We start from the raw sequence: 18037 nt of genomic DNA, 5'->3' as shown, positions 1-18037 counted from the left end.
GCGATGTGTTGACCCTCGTACGCCCCCGCTCCCAGCGCCTGTGGCTCTCATCTGTCCAACTCCCTCACTGTTTGTGTCAGTCATTGGTGCTGTCAGACACCACCTCCTCTTGATCAACAGCAGCACTTCTGGTGCTGTTTCCTTTCATGCTCACAGGTTTTTATTGATAACTTTACCCTGATTAGACTGTTAATACAGTCAGTCTGATATCTGGAATATTTTTAGCCAGTGGTTAGCGGATGCGTATTTAATTATTGGATCCTTCCATATTTCAGGTCTGAATTCTTGCTATTTTTGTTATCAGTAGGAAACTTTTAGCCATTTAACAGCTGATGAACGCAACTTGGAGCAGGAATATTTATGCTTAAGTTCCATATTCCCATGATTGTATGTCATCTGTTAGCCAGCACAGACTCCTTCAAGTCAAATACATCAAATATCCAAACACACAAAAATGTGAAAAACCTAATGTACCATCTCATTCTCACTCCCATCCGCTGACATGATGTCACCCAGATTCACAGCTGCTTGAATAATGATAAAAGCCAGTCAGGCTGCGAGACACTGAAACACTGTTTCATCATTCACAGCTACTAAATCACTGAGTCCAGGCACAAGACATCTGTTGAAAGCTGATTCCTTATCAGCCTTCCAGCGCGATTTGCCGAACATCTGGAGTTTCTGAGGACTTTGGCATAGTGTGCACTGGAAAACTCACAAAGAAGGCTAATTTTCTAGAATGTGTTGACACTTACAACTTCAGGCCAGGTGATCTATTGCAGCATAACATGAACTTTGAATGAATGTGGTGCACATGAGGGAAACCAGAAGACAGCGTCTTTAGATTGCTTTTCATTAGAAATCGACATTTGAAATTGCAGGAAACGTTTTTCTTTATAACCAGTATTGAGGAAAGAAATCATTTTGGAAGCTGACCGTTTGCTAAGCCCTGCTGGTCTACACATGTCCTGCTTTAAACTCACAATTTGTGCATGCAATTTGTGATCATGTTGGCAAGGTTTTTCTTGAAATTTTGTTAAATATTTCAAACAATAGGTCCTTGATTTCAGCTTAGAATAAACAACAGCAGGCTTCTGTGGAAATGGCTTTCATAATGCTAGCTAGTTTTGTGGAAAATGTGTAAATAGAGAAGCAGCTTATATGTAGGAATGGGTACAAAAACCTGGTATTAAACAGTCCCCAAGGCTAAATTGTATAAGGACGGCAATATCAACAAGTAGTGGTGCAGGCTTAAAATAGCTTGATGGTCTTGAGAATTAAATGCTCAAAAGTGCAGTTGCAGTTTGCTGACAGTGCTCGTTGTCACAAATGCAAGGGGTGTTTTGCTTCAGCTTTTGACTGCCTGACTCTTCTCCAGGTATGTACCCCAGAGTGCACACACAATTGTCTTATTGTTTTATCCTAAATACAAATGCAGGTTAATGATTAATAAGTAGCTACTAGCAAGCTAACTGTTAAGGACACGTGCATTCCTTGCTAATGGTATTAGCTTAGCTTTCATCTGGCATAAAATTAGCAAATATTAATTAGTGAATGTGCTGTTTGAGATTTTTTTAAATGTATTGGTTTTCTAACATAAGCCTACAACATGTTAATTTGTGGCTAGCCACACATGCTAATAAAAGGTGCTAATATGAGTGCAAAAAAAAAGAAGTATTCCTTCATACTTCATGTGGAAAGGTAGCATATGACTGTGCATTTACATATGAATGATCTGCTAAATCAGTGAGTGTTTAAAAGCAACTTGATGTTCAGTGTGTCCCAAATTGAGCAGCATTTGTTTGGGTAATGGAGTTATAAACATGACATTTTATGCACAAATTCTTGTGCACGTTTGCAAATCTGCTTTTTATTTGCAGATTATGTGACGTGCATTTCTCATCCCTCTTGGAATACTAGTAGCAGTCACTACAGGAATGACAAAACGTGTGACACATTCTTTTCACTGTATCTATTTCAGTATTTTGCCTTTTTTTCACTTCAACACACCACATTGCTGGACGCACACATCATTTCTGTTGTAACATAGTGGCAAAGATCAGGTCTGCTGGTTAGACTAAACAACAGCATTTGAGTGGAATTTGCTCTCGATCATTAATCATCCTGACAGCTTGAAAAACAACGTTTCCTCCTTAATGACTGTATTTGAGTAATCATGTCTGCTTATTTCCATGAAGCTTCTCTCTCTCTCTTTCTCAATCAGCTAGCTCTCTCTGCCTTCCTTTCTGTTGCCGTCCACATGTGTGTATTTTGGAGCCTTTTCTTTGACCTCCCAAAGTCTCCGGCGTGGCGTCTGCTATGGGTCACACTAGCCAATTATGGCGTGTTGTGCTCGTGAAGAGGGTAAAAAACCACGAGGAATGAGAGAATGTGGCCGTGAGGATCCAGATGCGGAAGGCAGAGGATCGTGTCCCCCTCTCTCCATGTGCCAAAACCACCGGCAGCCGCTGCTGGCCTCCAGGCCTCCACTGGTCACTGCCAAAGCACGTTTCTCTGTTAAGCACTGGGTTTATGATGCATGAGAGCTGACAACTGAGCTAGGAGCCCTTACAGCTCAGCCAGATAAAAACCAGCTGGGGCCATGCACATTAGCAGAGAAGCCATAATTGCATTTGCCCTCTTGTACACAACTAAACTCACTCTGTTGACTTTAAAAAAGGCATAAGGCAAGAGAGGTCTCAGTAATTCTTTTTTTCAGAAATAAAAATACCTGCTCCAGTGCAGGCAGATTTATTGTTGGATGTGGGTAATTTAACATATGAGTAGTAGTGTAGTGGATGGGGTGACAGAGGCTTTTTTTCTTTTTTCTTTAAGCGAGAAAAGTGTATTTTCAACATTTCTCCCAGCCTGTGGGTGGATGTAAGTGATGGGTTTATGGTGGTTTAGAAACATCAGTACAGCATGGCTGACATCTGTGTCCGCTTTATTTTTGGACTGCTTGAAAAGCCCTCATAGTCGGATGATGGATGAAGTGATAAAGTTGGAGAGAAGACAAAATGAAAGCAGAGGAGTCCATTTCTGGGAAACAGTGTGTGATCTGTAACTCAGAGACAAGTCAGAAAAGAAGCATCGGGGCAGATGTTTGTAATTTGTGACTACGCCTAATGATTTTAATGCAGGAAATTTCACAGCGTCTGACAGCGAAGGAGAAGACACAACAAAAAATTATGGAGATCAATCGATCGATTAAAAAAAAAATCTGCATTTTTAAAATCTAATTTCTCCCAGTGTTTCATCTGCACCGGTTTGGGCTGATAGAGAGGTTAGAGGCTTGTCATGTAATGAAGGGGCAGCTCCACAGTCTGTCATCATTAATCATCAGGGCTGTCAGGCTGCTACAAGGACTCACTTATATCAACCAGAATAATACCAGAAGGCTTTTTATACATTACAGCGAAATGTGTTCGCAACACTGGTTTTAAATTAGAGTGCTAAATTTAAAAAGAAAACAAAGATGTCTGCAACCAACACATTGGAAAAGCAGTGCTGTTATGTGATGGATGAAACCATGGGTAAACCATATTGTTTAAATATAGATGTAATAGTCAGTGGGTGCCCTCCATCTCCCCTCCTGCTACTTCTCAGTTCCCTTTGCACAGAACATTTCGTCCCCCCGAAAAAGGTGTTGTTCAAAAAAAATCAAGGTTTGAGGAAAAAAGAAATAAATATAATGACTACTCAAAACAAACCTGAATCAGTGGTTAATAAGTAAAGTATGTTTACAATGTTTAAAATGCAAAAATTGTTAACATTGTGTCCCTTTCTATGAAGATTTCATACAGTCAGCAGCTCTGTGAGGTTGCTGCAAGTCAGCGCACACATGACTGTGTTCACTGACTTTTATACAGTCAATGAGCTGTGCCAAGTGGCACTCTCCAGAGATAAAAAACATGAACCCAATGCAGAAGATCCTCTAGGTGCCACTTAAGGCTGGCTGCTAAATGGAGTCATTGTCCTTAGACTCCCATGTTAAAATGTTCAACTGTACAGCATAAAAAAAAGCATACTGACAACCTGAATACAATTTTTGCCCTCTATGTATAGTCTCCCCATGTGTAACTCATCTGAGTGAGGTTTTTTTTGTTTTTTGTTAACAACACATTCATCTGAATACTGGAGTTGGGTGCATGACCGCATTGACTGACAGGTGATAGTGCGGTCATGTGTCTGCTAGGCCTCATCCACTATGTTGGAGCATTTTTAATGGTTTGCCTGAATAATACTGTGATGTGGTGCAGACCATCCTAGAATTGACCATAAAACTGAAATATTTCATTAGTCTGTTATGTGGCGCTAATTAGCCAGTATGTTTGTTAATGGTTTTGCTAACCAAGCTAGCTAACGCTAACTGAGACCGTCCAGCTTCTTAATTCACGTTATTTAGTTGCAGTCAGGGTTGCTGTCTGTAACATCCTGCAGCTAGAAAGCCTTGGTGTGAGGGCCATCGCTGAAGAAAGAAGAAATGTTGTGCACATGGTTTGTTGGCTTTGCAAGTGATGGTGCAGCTGCTGCGATGGGCTGATAGAGGGGAACAGTCACACTCCTTCGTGGAAAGATCAACCATAATGTAACCATCATTCACTGCTTCATTTACTGACTCATTCACACTGTGAGTCTTTTTTCCCACACATTTATTGACTTCAAACTCGGACATCAAGACATCAGTGGAACAGGATGTCTTTATCGCTGTCTAGTGATTTTCAGATGTGGGTAGAAGAGGGTAAAGTGCTGCAGACACAAGAAAGCGAAAAAATAATAATCTGGCAACAAAACAGTGTGATTTCTCTGGAATCTACTATAGTGCAATATTTATTTATTCTTTCTTTAAACTAACAGTATTTTATGATAATACATTTTGACATTTTTTTTATATTTAATGTTAAATAAACGGTACAACTGGCCAAACAAGTGGAAGGATGATTTAATGCTAGCATCTTAAACTGTTTGTATTGTTGCATTTGGTTGTGAGTTTCTGAAGAAGAAAAGTTGAGATTAGAATTATTGCACATATTAATTAGATTTTTCTTTTAAAGTTAGATTTAAAAAAAACATTACTATGTGGTTATTTTTTAAGAGCTGGACGGGCCTCAAGACCTCTGTGGTTACTGAATTATTTTCATAGCATTTTTCTGTGTTTTTATAATGAAAATCCTGTCAGAGATTTCTTCCTGTTAAAAGGGAGTTTTTTCTTCTCAGTGTCTCCAAGTGCTTGTTCATAGATGGTTGGCTGGATGTTGGGGGTTTCTCTCCATGATTTTAGTGTCTCTACCTCACAATATAAAAAAAGCAACTTAAACTGACTGTTACAATTTGGCGCTATATAAGTAAATTTTAATTGAATGTCACTTGCCTTATTTAAATTAGTTGATTTAGATCTAAACTTTTATCTATATATTAAATTACAGAGGGTTTTTGTTTCTTTTTTGTAAGCTAGCTAAACAGGCTTCGAGGTATGGTAGACCTAAAATGAAAAATTAGAAATAAATAAAGAATATTTCACAAAACAATAAAATGGAAATATATCCTGAATGCTTTTGTGTTTTGTGAAACCGTGTTCTTCATCTTGTTTTGTTTTGTGTAATGATGCTGTTTGTCTCACCTCCAGGTCACCGCAGAAAAGTTATTGTCTGTAGAAAATTGTTTGGTAATTCATCCCATAGGTGTTGAGTTGCTCTAAATCAAACATACTAACCTCAAGGGGACACTGGGAAAAACAAATTACCAGTGTCACCAGGATTCATTGCAAAACACCCCCTCAGTGTAAATGGTAAATGGACTGGTTCTTATATAGCGCTTTTCTACTCATTCACCCATTCACACCCATTCGCACAAGCACATCTTTCTAAGTGCTTCATAGCTAACATTCACACACATTCATACTCCGACGGATGCATCGGAGAGCAATTTGGGGTTAGTATCTTGCCCAAGGATATTTGGCATGTAGACTAGGGGAAGCCAGGAATCGAGTGTCTTGTGATAATATCACAGCACTGGATTGGTTCAGTTTGCCTCGGCATTAGTAAATATAAAGTCATAGTCTAATTTAAACCTTAATATTTGAAGACTGTAAATGTGTTTAAACACCAGATTGGATATTACAAACGTAATTAGAAGTTGCCAAAAGCCACTCTATATTTTTTAATAACTTGCTGGTGAATGAGTTATTATCACGGCTGTGGAATGAGCTAAACATCCACTGGGGGTTGAACCCCCTAACATTTTTGCTACCCTAAACTAATATAAAGTGGATCTGCTGATATTTTGTAACCTAAAATTTATAACTGATCTTTAATATTAAACTTAGGTGATACATTTCACAAGGAAAGGGTTAAATCTAAATTTGGGATGACAAAATGTTGAGAGGTGTTTTCACCTCCGAAATAAATAAAAAACTGGCTTCCTACCCTTCAGCAAAAAGAAAGGCATGCGTGGCCTTTTTCCGTTTCTGGCCTCTTGAATAATTTCATTAACATTACTTAAACCATTTTCAAGCAAATGAGTAGAAGATTACCACAGAGGCAGGTGACGTTGCCTCCTGGTAACATACAGATATCACTGGTCACCAATAGGTGGCATCCCAATCCAACGCCATACCATCTTTGCTACAGTAAACACAAGTGACTGATAACACCTGAAGAGGAAATGTGGAGAGAAATCCAATGAAAACAACTCAAAATATCCTCGAGTCTGGCACTGAAAGAGAGAAGTGAAACTTAACTGGTAACAACTGCCAACTTATTTCTTAGAGCTAATAAACTAAAGCGTGTCTGTTTTCTGGGGCATATCTGACAACATAAAACACTCAGAGAGGGGCCTGCCGAACTCAGACAGCCCCACAACAGCAAGTCAGACCACTGAAACAGGAGCGCTCTCTCGTTACAGGCCGCTTTGACCCCTCTGGGAGCCTTGTCAGAGTTGTGATTGACCAGCATGGGTCATCTATACTTTGCCAAGGGTGTCACGGAGTCATGTTGCTAGGAAATGGCATATTACTGCTGCCAATCATGCGCTGGCTGCGGTAACCTGAGCAACTGTCAGGGCTCCGTCTTGATCGAACGGAAAGCTGCTGCTAGTGGCTACAGTGTATATACATTACATCTCGACAGGCTTGACAGGCACAAATGTCGCCATTTTTCACGAAGCGCACTTGAATGCTAAATCTGGGAGCATTAAATCAGGATGCTTTAGCTTTAGGTTGACACGAAATAAGCTGGAGCTCAACGGTAAAGCACACCCGATGTCGTCAATCAAGTAACTATTTCACTGTAAAAATAGCTGCCTGTACACATCTGGATCACCTATACTGTCGCCTCGCTGACATATATGCTCAGAAGGGTTTACGCCTGCCTTTCACCACTTCACTTGTTTTCCCTTTAAAAGGTAGGACACAAAGGTTTCGGACACTTTTCTTGTCGGTACAGATTTTTCTGAGAAGCGCTGACATAAGTGGGTTATTAATCAAGAAATATCAATTGTCAGGTGTTGGTTGTCAAGTATTTCCAACAAAGGCAACACAGTGAATTAAGCTAGGGTTAACAAATGCACTAAAAAAAGCTAATAAAGAGAAATCTTTGACTGAAAGCCATTCACATCAGAAATGAAGACAACAAAATATACATCTTCAGTGTTATTTATTTACTAAAATATGACCTCCCCTTTCACTGGATCCCACCACAGGGTGCTCCAAGTTTACAAAAAATATCACATCTCAGTCGATTTGCTGTGTGAAAATAAAAACAATCAAAAGAGGCGAGGAGCTCGGAGAGAGATGTGACTGTAACATTCATTCTCGGAGAAGTTTTAAGACACAACGCATTCCACACCTGCCGTGTGTGCACTTGAAGACGAGGAGAGATTTATGTGGTAAACTTTACAGTCAGCTCCCCTTGTATAAAATAAATACAAGTTCTCAGTAGGAATAAAAGAAAAAAAAACAAGGAACCAAAACAGATGATCACAAACCACGGGGGCAAACCAAGTGTGTGCACTGCGCTGAGCTTACAGGCATCTGATGCAAGCCACTGCAGTCACACTAACACCGATCCCGATGCTGGAGCTCGCTGCCATTTCAAAATCATCATCATCAACATTTGCAACGAGAACCCTGAAAATCCCAGAGCTGTCACGCAGCGTCCACCCGTCAATCAGGCGAGTCCACAGGGCGGCAAGTGTCCTCTCAGAGCAGTCGCGCCTGCTGCAGAAGCATCCGCGCAATGTGCAGACATGCAAGAGCTGCGTGTCCACTGAATTTTAGCAGTAGGTCCTGGTTTGAAACAACAAATCTTGTATTGACAGATAATGTATAAAGAACCAAGAAAAAAAAAGATGAAGATGCTCTCAAGTTAAAATCCAGGAGTCGCAAGTCCCTCCCAGTTCCACTTGAAGCTGCTGCGAAGTCAGAGGAAGCAGCAAGTTGCAGTGATTAAAGTTAAAGTAACCATCAAGACGTTTTGGGGAGCGTGCTTATTAACGTCCTGGCTGAGCAGATGAACACACACACTCAATATGAAGCGACAGCCAGCAGATACTAAGCTTAGCATACAGGCTGAAGATGGAGTGAACTCTGTGAGGGGCATGTGTTAACCTGCTCCTCAGCTAAAATCTCTGCTAGCTCGTTCAGTATTTTACCCCTTCTCCATGCTAAGCTAAGCTAAATGAACTGGCTTCATATTTAAAATAGAAATTCGCCAGCGGCGTCAATCTTCTCATCTGACTCTTAGCCAGGAAACAAATAAGCATTATTTCCCAACATGTTGAACCATTCCTCTAAAGATTTAAGTAGGTGGTGCATCACTGGTATCCCAGAGCCGACGCAGATCCCAGTCTTTGACTGTAGAGTGCGTAATGAGGGTAGTATGGACCTGTGGTGGGCAGAGAGTGCAGGGAGATGGAGGAGGGTCCAGAGGGGAGATGGACCTTACTGTAGGGGTGATAGCGAGCCAGACCCAGGCTGGGGGGAGCCCTGAGAGAAAGAGAGCTGGGCATGGAGCCTGGACTGTTCTGATGTGGGAGGTGAAGGTGGCAGGAGGCAGGCCCTGAGGAGGAAACAGAGAGCAGCTTACTGTCCATCCCCACCGGCAGGGCTGTGTGCGTGCGGAGGTGAGCCAGGAGTTCGTCTGACGTTGCGAAGCGCTTGTCGCACGGCCCTCCGGCTGAGACCCAGTTGCAAGCGTGTGGCAGGGGATCGTTGGGGAGCATGAAGCCGTACGTGTAGAGGGGATGAGAGAGGGAGGAGGATGCACTGGATGACAAGGAGCTTTGGTGGAGAGAGTGGAGGGGGTGGGAGGGATACACCAGTGGGAAGCTGGATTTGAGGGTGGAGGAAGGGTCGTGGATGCAGGAGTTGCAGTTGCTTCCACCAAGATGGGATACACTTGGGTAACTTAGACAGTAGGGGTCCCTGCATAAACCCTGCATGAAGGAGGGAGGGGAGGCGCCCGTAAGAGGGCTGGAGCTTGGGTGCTTTCCTGGTACTCCCATGCTGCCCACGCTCAGGCTCGACTTGGTCGGGTCCAGCCCAGGAACAAACTGGGATGGGTAGCCTGCGTAGCCCCCCACTACAGATCCGTGGTAGCCCATATTTGAGGAAGGCAGAGGGAAGAGCGGCTGGCTGGTCTTATAAGGAGAAATGGGCGTAACGTGTCCAGGGCCGAGGTTAGGCTGGGTGGGCTCTGCTTTGCCTGCGTCATGGTTGGAGCCTCCGTCAGAGCTTCCGTTACTGCAGTTTGTGCTGGCCCGAACGTGACTGGAGTTAGCATGGTGTGGGCTGTCCGAGCTGGCCTTGTTTGCCTCAGCGTCTTTTTTGGGATTTATGTTATTGTTGTTATTATTATTGCTGCTCGTGCTGGTGGGACTGCTCTGGTCACATGCAGATTCACCAGTGGGACTCTGGGAGTGTGGGGCGTGCTGTCCACCTGGAGAGTGGCTCTGTTTGGAAAGCTGCTGAGCATGTCCCGGCGGGGTGCTGCTCCTGGCTCTGGAGCTGGGTGACACAGCGTGAGGCGGATAGGACTGTTGGCCACTGGTCGAATTTCCATTAGCGGTAGTGGTACTGCTGCTGGGCACCCTGAAGCCGACTTTGTCACTGCCGGAGCCGCTGCTGCTGGTGGCTCCGTCTCTGCGACATTCACTGCTGCCTTTGTTGTAGGGCTTGAAGCTGGATTTGTCCTCCAGGGCGTGGCGGTGCTCGCCGAGCTTCAGGCTGGAGACAGATGACCGACTGCTGGGCTCCTTGTCCCCCTGACTGCAGGAGGAGTTGAGCTTGGAGGAAGAAGGAGGGTCCGGTTTACCAATCTGAGAGCAGGTCTGAGCAAGCAGGGCAAGGGGACTCTTCTTTGCATCCAGCTACAACAAAATTAAACAAGTTTTACTACATTTTTTAAAGCTTTCCAAAAAAAACCAAAGAAAATCTAGCTGTTAATAAAATCACCTGAACTAAACAACAAAACACTCAGAAGTTTTGTGTGACTTTGTGTATTCCTGCTGACGGTTATTGTGTACCAAATGCTTTATTGCTCTGTGCATAAAATGCCAGAGGGGTCTTTGTAACTTCCTAGAAGTCAGGGGGAGGTGTTTAAGCTTTAAGATTCAGATGATTACAAATTAATCAGCATTTATAAAGCATAAAAACAAAGAAATAAAAGGCTTTTCTGTAACATCGATTACACTGCACTCAGTGCCTTTGTTCTTTAGGAAAACATCTGACATTTGAGAACTTCACCCTGTGCTCTGGGAAGGTGGAATGGCTTCTTTTAGACACTAAAGTAGGCTAATACAAAAAAAAGCTATTCGCTTAAGTTTAAAAAATAATAATTATTATTATTACATCACATGTTAGCAGACAACAAAAGCAAGAAAAGGATTGGATTATCTAAAACAATCTTCATTAACTTCAACAATTTATCAACAAATCAGTTTTTAATTTTGGAAAAAATTAAATAGATATCAGTTTATCTCAGTGCGTGTGTGCGTGTGTGTTAGTCAGCGTGTGGAGTTAAAAAACACAGACCAGAGCATATTATCAGCTCCCTGCAAATGCGGGATTGTTTTTATCTGTTGTCATAGCAGATTTCAGCCCTCTGTTGCGACATATCCACAGATCTGCAGTGTAAGAACAGTCCTCTCTACAAAGGAACGCTAAAAAAAATACATAAAAAAAGTCCACAAATACCTCGATGCTCACTGGTGCGGGTGTTAGAGGCTGTAAATATTCCGGGTGTAGCAAGTGTCCGGTGTGCGCCGTCAACATCTTGATAACTCGGATAGGAAGCCGCTTTGCCTGTCGAAGTGGGTCCAGAGGGGTCAACAAAGAGAGCACGGCACCGGGACGGGACTTCTTAGGGTCGCTGGTCTCACTGAGCTCGATCCGCGCGCTAACTCGATCAGCAGCTGATCCTGAAGGGAGATATTTCATTGGAGAGAGGGCGCAGGGGGTGGCCGTGGACGTGCGTTACTTTATTTTAAAAAAAAAACTAATAAAAAATAGTAATAATAAAATAAAAGATAAAAAAAAATAATAAATAAAAATAATGATTAAAAATGGGTTTGGTAAATATAATCCAGCGGACACGAAACACAGACGGGCGTCCTTAAATGTCCCGAAGGACGGAGAAGCCTTTCAGCCCCAGTGCGCTACTTCATTTGGAGCATCCTCGTCCCAAACACGGCTCCTGTATTCCGACTTCAAACCCCACAAAATAAAAAAATAAATAAATAACAATAATAATAAAGTCCACAAAGAAGAGCACGGTGTCCTTTCTGGCAAGGCGCAAACGAGAAAAGAGCCACTTGAGAGTCCGAGTGCTCGGGAAACGTCCCACTGCGTGTCTCCGTGCAGCACTTCAGCAGCTCACTGATCACAACTGGCGGACTTCAAAGTGCAGCAGCCGCCGTCCGTCCGCTGGGTGGCCGCATCGGTAATAAGCGGGGCGGGGAGGACGTCCGTGAAGGCGGAGCCACCTCGGTCTGCAAGTGACGATCGTTACTCTTTTGATTTGTTTATATGATCATCCGTGGGGGGGTGTCACTGGGTATATTTACTCAATTACTATACTGAAATATCATTTTCAAGTATGTGCGCGCGCTTAGAGGATATGGAGGGCCACGAGTGCCAAAAATGAATTAAACAAATAAGTTATGAAATAGTTAATTAAATGTGTCCTGAGTTTATTAAAGTGGGAAATAAATAAACGATTTATGAAATGTTTCAAATGAAATTGATTGATGATTAAATAATTATTCATAGAATTATTTGATTAATTCAAACTATAACTGATTAAGAACATGCAGTTAATTATTGAATGATGTGTTTATTTAATTCTTTTTGGCACTCGTGGTTTGTGCACAGCTAAATCTGAACTGGACCACAATACCAAAGGGTTCTGTTGACACCATGTTTATTATTATGGCTCTTAAAAATAACAGTTGTATAAATTTTTATTAGATGAAATCAGAGTTTTTAAAGATACATATACAAATGAGCAGAAAGTAGCTGTTTGTAAACAGATATATGCATATATAAACTGCTAGTCCATGGTTCCTATACAAACCCATGTGCATTAAACAATATGCCCAAACAATTTAGTGACCGTTTTGTTGTTTTTGTTTATTAAAAACTGAGAGAACAGGAATGAAAAAAAAAAACTCTCTATAGCCCAATTACATTGAGCTAAATGTATGTCTCAAATACTAAATGATGGTGTGTGTTTGCAAAAAACAGCAGTTTTTACCACAGTATTAAAGGATGTTGCTTTGGCACTGCACAAGTACTCTATACAGCATGGAGTAAACTGTTACCAGGAAATATATTTTAAAAAGTTCTGTGATATAGAGGGGTGGGGGTAATAATCTAAAGCAAAGTATAAAGTAAAACTTTTTAAAGCAAAAACAACAGTGAAAACCTTTTGTGTTTGTGGAATCAAACTATGGAATAGCCTTTCAGCAGATCTGCAGCAATGTTCAAACATTTTACAGTTTAAAAAAGGATTTCAAGAAACAATTTATTTGTATTTAAATGTCCATATTTATTGTACATGAGCACATACATTTTAAAGTGAAAAGTGTCTACTTGTGTCCATTTGTAATGTGTCAGTTGTAGCAGAATTAACTTGTCATCTTACTTGCCTGTGATGGTCCCTTCATGGTTTTTGAAACTGCACACAACTTTCAAGCTCCCTCACACTCACCGTTCCACATGCTCAATTACATTACAGTCCACTCTGATTAGTTAAGAAGAACCTGCCATAATATGGATCACTGCAGTGGCTGAATAGGCCTATTTGCTGTACACCAGCACAAACACACCAAGAAGGCAAGAAATTCCACATATTAACTGTGAACAAGGCTCATCTGTTTATCAGGGACCATTCCAGGTGACAGCCTCATGAAGCTGCTTAAGATACAGCTGATAGCGTGCAAAGCTGTCATCAAGGCAAACTCTAAGGAATCTGAAATATGAAACGTTTTGTTTACACCATTTCTCACACTGCAAAATTCCATGTGTGTGATTTGATAATGTGGATGTCTTCCACTGTGTTCTACAGAAAATACATATGTAGAGTAAAGAAAAAAAAATGTGGGCATTTGTTTATGCACAGATGGCCTTACATATGACTACAGAATAGTTGGGTATGCAGAGGAGTTCATGGCCTACTCAGTAACTGCAAGGTATCAGGTCCTGCGGCTCCAAAACAAGCTCAAATCGTCACCCTGGTTTTTGCCAAATATGGCAATGCATTGTGACCAAACATCTCCAAGTTGGTTTCATCAGTCCAAAGGACATTAATCCTGAAATCCTGTGCTTTGTTCAGGTGAGACTTTTGCAAAGGTTTGCCATGTTGCTATGCTCTTTTCATAAACACAGAGGCCTTTCTCCTGGCAATCTTTCCAAACACACCACACCTGTTCAGCCTTTTTCTAATTGTACGGTCATGAACTTTAACATTTAACATGCTAACTGAAGCCTGTAACTAGAGTCTAAGGTGTAGTTCTTGGAGGGGGGTACAGTTTTTCTGAGCCCTGGACTGGTGAATTTGCTGGAAGTCCCAATAAATTCACCCCATTTAATCAATTCTTGAGGCACAACATGATCCCAGAAAAAAATCAATTTAAATTAATTAAAATTTATGCATAATTACTTTGTTTTACTGTGTTTTCTTCTTTTCCCCTTCCATTAATAATTTCATAACCCTAGATATTTCTGTTGGCCCATTGGTGAAGCTTAACCCAAAGGTCAGAAACCACTAACTGTAGGGGGGAAAAAAGAACTCCCTCTAAAGCTGCTTCAATATTTAATTAATGATAATGTATTACTTACAGGGCTGACCTTCTGCTGGATGAATACGTTACTTCTGATACTATAAGTTTGTTATATCCTGCATTTAAGACATTTAAATGATGGAAGTTAAGTAACTGGATAAAGTATTCAAACCATTTACTTAAAGTAACAATGCAACACTCCAAAACACTCCATTAACATTATTAACAGAATCCGTGAAAAGAGTTAAAATAAAAATAAACCAAAAATGTCTTGTTGGAAAAACAACCAACCAAGAGGTTGGGCTATTTCAAGGAGTAGATCAATAAATCAAAGCAGTTGTGAGATGATTAAATGGAAAGTAAAAATGATACATTTCCATTAGATTTTAATACAATGTTGGCTTTCTCGCATATACTGAACATTTGTAGAACTTTGTTCAAACAACGTTTTCCTACAGGGTCACAATCTAAGGATTTCCAACCACGATTTTAATCTTACAAATTACATCTTCGAGTCTTACGATTTTATGGAAGAAACTGAAAACAGTACGGTAAACTAAATGTGTTTATTTTACTGTATACAGGAGTTTATAACTCTTTGACTTTGTTTTCCATAAATGGCAAAAGAAATTCCAAAGTAATACTGTAATAATATTTATTTTGGCAGACAAATTAATAAGCAGCAACATTATCTGCATCTTCAAATCAGATAATTATATGCTCTAAACCCCTGGACAGATGTTATCCTTCATTTTAAGCCAAAATTGCTCAATCTATGGTTTCCTACATCTCAATTTGCACAAACATAAAGGCTAAAATTGGTGGGCATTTTTCCAAAGTCTTGTCAACAGTTAATGATTAAAAGAAAATATCTGATAATCGAACTTTTTTGAGGTCATGGAAAAACAACTTTGTTTAAGCAACAAAGTAGACGCTCTGTGGGGACCACAAAATCCCAACCATTGGATCATAAGGTTGTGTGCAACAAATATTTGGCATGTGGCGTTTCAGCGTTTAAATAAAACCACACAATTACGAGCAAATTTGGAAGACGAAACTTTAGTCAAATGCCATTTCGAATCGTATCATTTCATGAAACAAGGATCAAAGGGAAGGGCGAGAACTTTCACCGAAAACAAGAAAATAGTCTGCTGTCAACTTCGCAGAGAGGGATACCATGAGTCTGCTGGGACGCGGTTCAGAAACCTCTTATTAAAACTAAAAATGCTCTTTTGTGAGTGTAATGGAGCAGAGAACAAAGTGTGCAGACACATGAGTCATCTTTCAGTTGACGACAAGCAAAGCATTGCGTAAATGGACAAAAACCAAAAGGGGGTTTGTGAGTCCAGATGCTTGTTTTTCATTGCCAGAGATCATCATGCCTCCATTATTGCTAACAGCATCGTTCTAGAAAAAGGGAAAGGGAAAAAAGAGCCCATGTTTATGTCCTTATTTTTCTTGTCTTGTCACACTGGTGCACACAGTGTTCCTTAGTATCAAAGAAATCCATTGACCGTTAACTTTGGGTACACTGTAAATATAAACAAAATAAAAGTCATGGGTTGTGGGTACTGTATTTCTAAGTTAGTGCAAAATCCCAATTACCAATGGTAATATTTTAACACTGATTCAATAATTTGCACATCGTTTAGCATATTAACATGCCGATATTTTCTGAACTCCACTATTATGGTGGGGATGCACCGCATCAATGCATTAATGAGCTAACCGCGCTAACACGTTGACACCATGCAGCCCCATGCACGGGGTGATCCGCGGTAACTCGTTAATGGAGATTTGCCGCGTTAATGCAGTTATAGCGCTAACATCACTTTAACGAGATTAACGCTGACAGCACTAGAAAACATAGATCCATCCTGCAGTGTGTCAGAAGTTCAGGCTGGTGTTGCTGATGTAAGAATGTAGGTGTATTTTTGTTGGATATTTTCTTGGATATCCTGGCACACTGAGCATCATTTATAAACCACATTGCACTGGTGATTGTAATTTGATCTCTAAATATGGAGATTTGAAATGTTTATATCTGTATGGTGTCCAGAAAAGCTGGATCATTTATGTGCTGTGCAGTAAATCTAATAGTGTGACCTACTTCTTCTTTTCTTTTTGCATATCTCTGTCATCGCATACTGCATACATTACGCTGTACAGGGTATTATTACAATAATAAAAGTAAACACATGGAGCAAACATAATAGGCAGCTGAGAGAGGACCACATACTTAATGCTAACCCTTCTAAAGTGTACTTGTCTGTTTACAAGCTGCTTCACATTGAGTCATTCTTATTGCATTAAGACTTCAAATGTCACTTTACTTTGCATTTGCTTTTAACCTTTCGCTTCAACTTTTAGGTTAGCGTTTACTTTTGACGTGTGGAGTGACACATCGTTTGTCTTCTGGCTTTTGCTCTGAGCAAATCTACACACACAAAAATCAATAAAGTATACAGAACGTGTCACACTGCAGTCTAATTTCTTTTATTAATTTATGCCACTTTCACCAGTGAAGAAAAATGTGATAAAGACAAATCACCTCCATATTAATGGTTATATAAATCTGGAATGTTAATAACTTTATTGCATTACCGCCTGCTGACTGACTTTGCAATGAGCTAATTTTGTTAACCTAATTATACAATGAATTGGTTAAAGTACTTAAAAATTATGGCTGACAAGAACTATTAGCAGAAGCCCAAAATAGTCTGAATCTAAGGGGCTTTGATTCTCTGAATCCTTTGCAGCCTCAATTGAGTGCAAAATCATTCCTAATCCTTCATAACCTGTGGGCAAAAGGCTGCATAATGTGAATTAGCTGACGGATTTTTGTATATATCTCGCAGGGTCCTCCTTAATCTTCAAAAGCAATGGTTCCCATGTAAATATAAAGAGAGGGTGATAAGTTTATTCTTGTGTTCCTTCTAGAAATGCTGTCAACTATGAATATTTCTTTCTTTTTGGCATTCCTTCCAGCTCTTGCTAGTGATCTAAAATCTGCTACAGAGCTGTGGGTTTTATTCTCCCAAAGGTCCACATGTGGAACTGTTGCAGAGGGCCACATCAGTAAGTTGAATTAAGTTCTTCTTAATATTAATTTAATATCTTTAAACGCGTAATGGTGTGGTCCCCCACAACTGTCAAAGTTTCTCATGTGGCCCCTTGAGAAAATTAATTGCCTACCCCTGAATCAGCAGACCCCTAAAAAAAACAAATATTTGGTTAGAGTAGCTGGTACCTTGACCTCATGGATTAAACAGCAGCACAGCTACTCACAACCATCCATCAATGTCACATTTGTGATAAGAAGCAGAGAATGGAAGCACCATCTCATCAGGAAACAAGGTCAGAGTCTGCACCACTGTGGAGCACACAGCAGGGAAACCAGGAGCAGTTTGATGTATGTGTTGGTAAAACAGTCTAATGGTGGTAGGGAAGTACCAATAGGAAAAAAAGTACACAAGTCATTACAAGAGACTGAGAAAATATTAAGACAGTCATAGGATAATTCAATTGAATTTTATTTATAAAGCGCCAAATCACAGCAATAGGCACTTTATATTGTAAGGTTAAGACCTCACAATAATACGGAGAAAACTCCAACAATCGGATGACCCCCTATGCACAAGCACTTAGTGACAGCAGGAAAGAAAAACTCCCTTTTGACAGGAAGAAACCTTCAGCCAGCCAGGCTCAGGGAGGGGCAGCGTAGAAAAATGCTACATCCAGGTCAACACAATCAACTGTT

General features: G+C 40.7%; 1 protein-coding gene across 1 annotated transcript; it reads right to left on the bottom strand.

Annotated features, from left to right (window-relative positions):
- Positions 1 to 7679: 7679 nt before the first annotated feature.
- On the bottom strand, positions 7680 to 11468 carry LOC134631996 (zinc finger protein 703-like). Its single transcript, XM_063480577.1, has 2 exons — positions 11192 to 11468; positions 7680 to 10365 (listed from the first exon to the last, which is right to left on the bottom strand). Exons 1-2 carry the CDS (start codon positions 11432 to 11434, stop codon positions 8812 to 8814), a joined length of 1797 nt encoding a protein of 598 aa, XP_063336647.1. The 5' UTR covers positions 11435 to 11468; the 3' UTR covers positions 7680 to 8811.
- Positions 11469 to 18037: the final 6569 nt, after the last annotated feature.

The sequence above is a fragment of the Pelmatolapia mariae genome, linkage group LG7, assembly GCF_036321145.2.
Source record: "Pelmatolapia mariae isolate MD_Pm_ZW linkage group LG7, Pm_UMD_F_2, whole genome shotgun sequence".
Taxonomy (NCBI): domain Eukaryota; kingdom Metazoa; phylum Chordata; class Actinopteri; order Cichliformes; family Cichlidae; genus Pelmatolapia; species Pelmatolapia mariae.
Note: the sequence above shows the minus strand (reverse complement) of the source record. Positions and strands in the feature narration are given on the sequence as shown.

Bases quoted from the DNA above. Each gene is read 5' to 3' on its own strand.
- LOC134631996 (XM_063480577.1), bottom strand. From the start codon at position 11,434: ATGAAATATCTCCCTTCAGGATCAGCTGCTGATCGAGTTAGCGCGCGG. The intron at 10,366-11,191 runs GTATTTGTGGAC...ATTTTGTTGTAG, and splicing joins CCGCACCAGTGAGCATCGAG to CTGGATGCAAAGAAGAGTCC.